An 8,419-nucleotide genomic window follows, 5' to 3' on the forward strand; every position below is an offset into this window, starting at 1 on the left:
TTTAGAGGGTGCTCAAAAGAGAACCAACTCCAAATCATTTACTGACTTCTTCATGTATCGTGTCTTGTTCAAGATACCTTCCTTCCTTCTTACCTCGTTTGAACCATGAACTAAGATTCTTGTTGTGCACCTTCTTTTCTTGTTCAAGACACTTCTTGTTTTGTTCAAAGCAATTTATATGCACCTCATTGATCACCTCGTGTAGTGATCCAAACCTCATCCTCTCATACTTCCCTGCACACCAAACTTTTGTTTCCAATATGCAAGCCATAGAGTGGGCCATGATATAATCAAAATCATCTCTAAGAGAATTGACACTTACACTAACAGAGCCAAATATTATTGGTTCTTTTAAAATCTCTAAACTAATAAGAAAGAGGCTAATGATTTTGCTATGCTATCTCTTTTAAAAACTTATATATCGACTAGTTGAATAGTAAGTTAAATTAAATGAGATGTTATCAAAATTGTGATTGTGATTTTTTTTTCTTAAATTGTAAGGATCTATAATAGTAAAAGGCCTAAAATTTACGAAACGGCCCTGTACACATCACTATCATTGAGGACGTAGCAAACTAATGACCGAGATTTAGCTTAGTCTTGTGTTACTTCTAAGTCCGTTTTGCTTCAATTTCACTTATTTCGTATCTTGGCTGGTTTAGGTCGTTCATATATTGTCATCCATATTTACGTAGTTTTACTTGTATTTCGTCTTCCTATTTTGCTTCCTTCCCAGCCCTCGTCTTTTCTTTATTATTATTATTTCACAAAATGCTTGAGGATTTAAAGAAAGCCTTAGATTCAAAATGATCGGAAGATCAAGAACAAAAGATCAAAAGGTCGGAAAAGATTAATGTATTGAAGTAGCAAGCCACACACAGGTTTTCAGAAGATTGAAAACTATGGAGTATAATTCTTCTCTCAGCCACCCCTTTAATTGAAATTGGGGTTTTAAAATCAACACAGATTTACTGCATCTCTTTACATCATTACGAGCAGTAGCTCTTTCGAGAAAGATAAAAGAGAATTAGACTGACAACAAATGTTCTCAGACGAAAAAGACAGTTCCAGAAACGCCTCAGCTCTTGACTTTCCAACTCTTGTGCTTCCGAACAATCCGCTCACCAGCAAAATTTCTTTTTCTGCTCAAAAGCAACACGGACAACATTAAGAACGCGGAAATAAAAGACAGAAATGCTTTCACATGACACTAGTCTATCACATGATTTGCTAAGCAAATCGCTCATCGAAAAAAGCAAATTATGGTCAATTTAGGGATATTTTTATGCCATTTTTGAGAGAATCATGAATTCAAAAAGCGAGACGAATTATGTTGCAGTGGTCATGTGACAACTCATTCTAACTACGCAATGCTTACCCGATACATGGCATCCTCTTGACGATCAATATAAGCAAGCAGCTCCTCCTGCCTCATCAAAGCTTCATGTAGAGCCTGTACAAATTAATCCAATATGTAAAGAAATGTATTGTTGTCTATATGTAAGCAAATCTATTATAGGCTCTTTTCATCAAATAGTCCATATAGTAGAGACAAAGAGCATAACAATATTGCACAATAATGTTCAACAAATTAATCCATAGACCAATAATGTTGAGCAAGTAAGGAAATCATTAGGTATGACTTAGGTTCTTTTAAATATTTAATAGAACAATTAATTAACAAAAAAATAAAGCAATAGACATCAGCACAAAGGTCAAAAAACTGGTATTAGGTGTGCCACATACATTCTTTTTGCAATTATGTATCTCACCAAATGTTAGGTATGACAACATGGGGGATGTCTTAGAATTTTTTTCCTAAAAAAGCTTTTAAAGATCCAAATTCCCAAAATTCCATCCAAAATATTGCAGTTACCACAATATTGACCATGTAGGATCAGTGTTGAGTTCATTTTCTTGAGCTAAAAGTTGTTAAACTAACAGGAGATCTATTTTATGAACCGCTAACATTATATAAAACTGTATATTGCTGCTACCTAGTACCCGCTAACATTGTTAGTGGTTTAAAATAGGAATCGTTAACATTGTTAGCCGTTCTGAGCTTCATTTCTTCCGGCCAATACAGATACTACATATAAAATATTATGGGTATTATAAAATTTTTGATGGGATTATGGGAATTTGGATCTTTAGAAACACGGAGCACAGGGGAAGGTCATTCTACTATTATTGCCACTGCATAGTGCAGAAAGCAGCGCGATATTATAACTCAGCATTGATGAAAATAAAGCAGCAAAAATAAACATTAAGCACAATTCAAGGCCAATGACATGCAGACGGATACAATGATAAGAAAACCAAAATCCATATTGCTAAAACGAGAATAATAATCCACGTTTTCACAAAAGCAATAAACATAATAGCAATGATACCATCAAAAATAAAATATCATGGTGAAAGCCAGCACTCCTGTAAGAATAAAGACTATCAAATCAAGTGGCTTTACCTTTTTGGTTGCGATTAACTCTGCCTCCAATGCGTCCACACGATACACAGCAGCATTCAACAATTCCTCCTTCTCATATGGCATTTCAGAAGGCTTAGATTGAAGTGTGTCAACTTTCTCCTCAAGATCATCCAGCCTCTTCATTAAATTGGACAAGACATCAGTATTAGTAAATGCTGGTGGCGGTGAAGGGGGGCGAGATTCCTGGGGAACCGTATCTAGAGTGACATCAGTAATAGACTCGCTGCTCGGAGATGCATCAGGCAATTTCTTATTCACAAGGCCTGTCAATGAGCGGAAAAATGCAAGCACAGCCATGAAGAATGTCATAATCATCATCATTAAACGAGCTCGAATTCCTTCTGGAGTCTTCTTATCCAGCACAGGCAGTGTCCCTGCATGAATATAGTTTCTCTCATTAGAAGTTCAACATTTGGAAGATTGTGTAACAGAAAAAAAAAAAAAAAAAAAAAAAAAAAAAAAAAAAAAAAACTAATGTTTGATTTCAAATCAAATTTAGATGACATATTTTCAATGGGATCTGGCTTTCCACAAAGGGCAGCCACATTAGCAAAGACAGCTTAAACACTAAAGCATCCCTAAACAGTGAATGTGCACAAGTCAAATATTCAACAAGAGTTGGCTTCCAACAGCAGTGGCAGCGTAATACAGCAAACTGAGTGGTGAAGCGTTTGATGTACAAGCTAGATGACAACCATAAATCTAGTATAGCGATTGGCATATAGTAGTTTGAAATGAACTTAACACTGGCCAAAATTAATTACTACACCATAAAGTTAATGCTCATTCAAGTTCACAAATAAAACAGTTAAAAGAAGCACAACTGTCAAAAATCTTGACCAAAACAAATTTTCTTACCTTTTGAAGAATAGAATCTTGGAATGGGTGATTGCTTCTTCCAACCAGAGTCAACAGGCTTGTCGACCATGGGAACATACTCATCATAGCCTGAATAACTACCAGCAAATCCATTTTTTCCAGGTACCTTAACCTGAATGGTCACAGCAGCAAAAGAAAGGGTATAATTTCTCTATTTTGCAAGATCATTTGAAGTTTTGACATACATCATAGAATCCTGAATTTTGTATAAATACTAAAAAAATGTTCAAATTCTACCTCTTCACGAACAGGAGTCAATCTCGAATGTGAGTAATTCATTGCTGCCTTAGGAGACGCAATATCTTCAGCTTCAGATCCCGACTCAGCCGTAGATGTGTCACTCCCTTTCAGCTGTTAAAACTATGTCATGAAATGAAAAAACTAACTCAACTTTTAAATTTTCATTCATCTCAAACCATGAATATTCATACCATTGGATATTGGGGCTTAGCATAAGCAAGAACCTTTCCATCAGTGCTCAAGACTTTGACAACTTGTCTTGCACGACGCGATTCCCCATTAGAAACCATCTAAAGAAAAATGAATAAGCAAAAGTTGATTATATATGGAAAATAACAAGCATAACTTGTCAAGATAATCAAATGCATTCTACACTATGCAAAGCTTTCTCTACTCTGTAGGGATAAAAGCAACGGACATTACAGAAAGAAAAGACAACCTTATAGATCTCAGGATTTTTCCAAGGTCCCTTGTCAGAAAGCATACATCCTCCTTGATCAGCACAGCAGCAACTCCCTCCAAGGAACTCGGGTAACTCGCTGCATATGGTAATAACTCACGTTATGAATAAAAGTGGAGTTCATTAACATTCTAATGCCTAAAGAAAGCTCCTCAAAGCCAAAAGATAAAGATGTGGAAAAAGGCTACCTGGCATCAATTATTTCAAGTAGTTTGCTCTGGAACTTGTTGCCAAGAACCTACACATACAATTTCCATTAACACATTAAATATAAAGCTTCTAGCATAAGGAAAAGCACAAGGTTATGTTTACAAAGGAGGTGGTGAATTCGTCATACATGAATCTTTGAGGTAGTTTTTGGATCTAGGAAAGACTTAACAGTGTTCCACAGAAGCCTAAATCCTGGGCCAGCATTAACAATGAACATTTGGTAAAGGGTCTGCACATGTAATAACACTTGAATTAGGATCACTTTGATCTAAGAAATGTGTCTTAAGCCTGATAATATTAAAAAACATACCTCAGGATAATTGTCACCGTCAATCTTCTGCAACCGTGTTATAAGTTCCCTGGCAGACTTGGTGAAATTTTTCAACCCCTGGATTTGTTCAAAACAAAATTTCAAAACCAAAACGCATCCCTTTACAAAACATTACCAAACATAATGAAAAAACAACAAATATGGAATCTTCCATAGACAACATACCACACCCTGAACATCTAATATTGTAGTGCTTGAATCTATGTGTCGTTTTGCGGCGATGGTGCATGCTGGGAACTTAATTGCAAAAGCTTTCTCAAATTCTCGAACGTGGTATTTTATATAGCGATCCATAGTAGTTACTTGCATAAGTTTGTTTGGATCAACTTTTCCTAATCTTTCAATGTAGACAGGTCTACCCTCTTTATCCACACCGTGATATCCATGGGGATAATACTTCAAGACTTCATCTATCTCTTTAAACTCAAATTCCTGTATCAAACAAGATTATGATAAAGAATTCGAACGACCAAAAAATCAAAAAGGATTAATTAGATAAAGAAATTAGCAAGGCTAGACAAAACAATTACCTGTACAATAGAATCGACACCAAATTCCTTCCTCCATTGAATCATATCAGCCCACATACTTTTTGCTTTTTCAACATCAAATTTTCTTGCTTTCAGAAACCTATGTAGAAAGATATCAGAACTTATTTAGCCATCTATACATTAAATTGACAAAAAGAACAGAAGTTAGCAAAACAAAAGACACCCAACCCCACCTCAACATCATGTGATAATCGTCATATTTATCGGGTAAAAGCTCTTCCAATAGCAAGGCCTGTCGAAATGCATCAACAGCCCGCAACTCTTCTACATCTCGAATATCTTCAATAGAAACTGAGCTGACACGTCCATCACTTTTCCTTCTGCTACTCTTTTTCTTAAGAGAATGCTTCAGTTTGGTGGAAGCATTTATAGCTTTCTTCTTCAAAGACCAGTTTCTTGACCTTCTCTCATCCTCTGAGTTCTCAAAATCAGATTTTCTTTCCCTTCTCTCATCATGTCCAGAGAATCCCTCAAAACCTACAAAAATAAACAAATCAACCACCATAAACAAATTAAGAGCAGCTAATAGTCACTAAACCACAATCAAATCACATGAACTTCACATTCATTTCTCATCATTACACAAAAAAGTAACAAAACATTTGTGTATAATCAAAAAAAAGAATCTAGATTGGACCAATTGCATACAAGGAAACCTAAAAGAGAGCTCAAGCACCTCCCCAAGTGTGAAAGTCAAATTCGCAACTAGTGCAACACAAGATATTAGCATTTTAGCAGAAGAAACAGAAATCAACTCCCAAGTAAGAGCATCATAGCTCCATGGGTAAGGTAAGGTAACAAAATAATGGTGGCTCTTTGTTCAACTGAAAAAGGGTGGTTCTTTGTTCAACACTACGTCAGATTGACATTACAACAATGATGATATATTACACCAGTGGCGGATGCAAGGAGGTATCCGAGTATGCCACTGACACCACTTAAGTATATAGAAAATACTAGTAGTATAGATATTAGCATTGTAGAGCAATTATTATCATAACCTAGAGGTCACAAGTTCAAATCCACGGCTCCGCATGCATTTACTCCTTATTCAAAACACTTTTTTTTTTTTTGTTTTTTAAAACATCCTTTAAAACCATAATTTTATTTCATTGTTCGACATCTCTCATTTCCCATTTCAACAGCCTTACTGCCTGCCAATAACCCACACTGAAATCGAACCAACCACCATTCCAACATCCAAGGTTGGCGGCTATCATCCACCATTGGCTTCTCACTTCTGCGTTTCGCCTTCAATTCCCATGCTATTCACTAGCAATTGTTTCAACATTCAATTTGCTTTGTTATTTTATTCAATCTCTATTTTTGGGTAATTGTTTGATTTATAAACCTAAAATAATCGTGCGTAATTGTTTGATAATTGAATCTTTCTCTACTTTGCATTCTGGCTTTGTTTTTGCATAATTGCTTGATTCATAAACTGGAATAATTCGTGAGTAATTATTTGATTTAATCTTCACTTGTTTTATACTTAAACTTGAATAATTGTTTTAATGATCTTTTCCTTAAATTATTTCATTTTGGCACTTATCTTTTTCATTGTTTGGGATGAGTGAAGTCCCTGTGTGAATAGGATGTTCCATTGGTGCAGTTGAAAGAGAGAAACTTGGTTTTTAAGGACACATCTCCCCTCCATTTAGGTTTCAGTTTGTACAGTTAGAGTCAAGTTTAAAATTGTGACTAAAACATTATTGCTTATTAAAAATAATAGGAGTAAAACTTTGACATAGTTAAATGAATCAATTGCAATGGATTAGCAATTCCTAATTTCAATATTAACAAGCATGGTTCTTTGTCTGATGAGGTTATTCTTTTTTAACATCTTAATCATGACAACACTTGATTTTTTTATGGATCCTCCAGTGGATTACACACTCCTATCACTGGCTAACAATGCCATCAAACTCGACCAAAACTGAGTTTAGCACCATGACTGCACAGCAGATTCTACCTAAAACAACTAAGAAAATTCATAATTTCAGCCCCTTGACATACATTTCCAAGCACCCCATCATATCCAAAAACTAACTGAAAATTTATCAAATAATTCAAAGCCTCATATTTCCTGCCATTCACAACAGCCACCAAAATGGAGCAAGAACATACAGTATAACATGAACATCCATACAGTACAATTTTAAAAAATAAAAAATAAAAAACCTAGGGTTTACTAATTTGGGAAAGCCTCATCCTAAGTCCTAACATGAACCAAAAATTAGGTACAACTACAATACATGAGAGAACAAATAAGAAGAAAACCCAAGAAGGCAGCTAAACATATTTTAACAAAAACAAAAATTAGTAAGAAAATCAAGAAAAATAAGACAAACCCAAAAAAAAAACTCACAAGGTCTAGCAAATCGATCAAGAGGACCCGACATTTCCTTAAATTCCCGATCAAAATTTATACGAGCAATCAAGCATCACCAGAACCCTCTAAAATCAAGCGAACCTTTTTGAATTTTCCTTCTCTTCCACCTGCATTTCAATTCATAAAACCCCTAAATTTCATCAAATTCCGAAATCCTAAATCCTAAATCACAAATCAGCCAGAAAAACATTCAAAAAACATATATATATATATACCTAAAATAGCCGATTTTATATGATAGATCACACAAAAGAGAAAAACTCCAAATGATCAAATTGTCGGTGCTAATTAAGAAGGAGAGAGAAAGAGTTGTAAAAGATTCCAAAGCTGAAAATTTCAGAGAACAAAAATTCAGTGAATTTATTCAAATTACAAAAACAATGATGATGTCTGTAGATGAAGTCAAAAGAATTTTAGTTTTAGTAAATATTAAAACGATGAACGAAGAATTAATTGGAATTAAAATTCTCCCGAATTTGACGGCGATTTTGGAGAGATAGAAAGAGAGAGAAAAAGAAGGAAGGAGAAGGAAGGATAGATGAAGTTTGATTGGAAGGTAGTGTATGATTGGTGGGACCTTCCTGTGATGAAACAATGTTTTTTAGGTTGAATTTGTCTTGAAGGATTGATGAAGTTTGACGACGAAATTGTATTATGCTGTTTGCCTAGCCCTAAAAATGGGTTTTGTTTTGCACCTACTTTGACTTCGTCTATTTGTCTTGTTGCTTTCCACGGTAATTTTCAAAATACTTCCTTCCAATTTTAATATTGCTACCATTTATTGTTCGTGGAGTGATCTTGTTTGATTCGTCGTAACACATATTTTTATAGTATTACCTTTTTAGAATTTTTTTATCATATGAAATTA

The 8,419-nt window shown here is 34.8% G+C and overlaps 1 protein-coding gene across 2 annotated transcripts; it reads right to left on the minus strand.

Annotated features, from left to right (window-relative positions):
- Positions 1–782: 782 nt before the first annotated feature.
- LOC130806475 (phosphatidylinositol/phosphatidylcholine transfer protein SFH8-like) lies at positions 783–8,219 on the minus strand. Of its 2 annotated transcripts, none has more exons than XM_057671582.1 (15): positions 7,767–8,219; positions 7,528–7,658; positions 5,333–5,636; positions 5,139–5,238; positions 4,774–5,040; positions 4,588–4,665; positions 4,405–4,506; positions 4,256–4,305; positions 4,047–4,146; positions 3,799–3,897; positions 3,605–3,718; positions 3,347–3,479; positions 2,468–2,862; positions 1,379–1,453; positions 783–1,142 (listed from the first exon to the last, which is right to left on the minus strand). In XM_057671582.1, the coding sequence occupies exons 2-15, from the start codon at positions 7,559–7,561 to the stop codon at positions 1,122–1,124; spliced, it is 1,872 nt and encodes a 623-aa protein (XP_057527565.1). In that variant the 5' UTR covers positions 7,562–7,658; positions 7,767–8,219; the 3' UTR covers positions 783–1,121. The 2 variants fall into 2 exon arrangements, with proteins under 2 accessions (XP_057527565.1, XP_057527566.1); XM_057671583.1 differs by having other exon boundaries at positions 7,528–7,681; positions 7,767–8,216.
- Between the last annotated feature and the right edge of the window lie 200 nt (positions 8,220–8,419).

The sequence above is a fragment of the Amaranthus tricolor genome, chromosome 2, assembly GCF_026212465.1.
Source record: "Amaranthus tricolor cultivar Red isolate AtriRed21 chromosome 2, ASM2621246v1, whole genome shotgun sequence".
NCBI lineage: Eukaryota > Viridiplantae > Streptophyta > Magnoliopsida > Caryophyllales > Amaranthaceae > Amaranthus > Amaranthus tricolor.

Coding starts and splice junctions, on each gene's coding strand:
- LOC130806475 (XM_057671582.1), bottom strand. CDS start 7,561: ATGTCGGGTCCTCTTGATCGATTTGCTAGACCTT. Junction 3,898..4,046: donor AAAATCCTGAGATCTATAAG/GTTGTCTTTTCT, acceptor ATTTTTCTTTAG/ATGGTTTCTAATGGGGAATC. Junction 1,143..1,378: donor AAGAGGATGCCATGTATCGG/GTAAGCATTGCG, acceptor GCTTTTGAGCAG/AAAAAGAAATTTTGCTGGTG.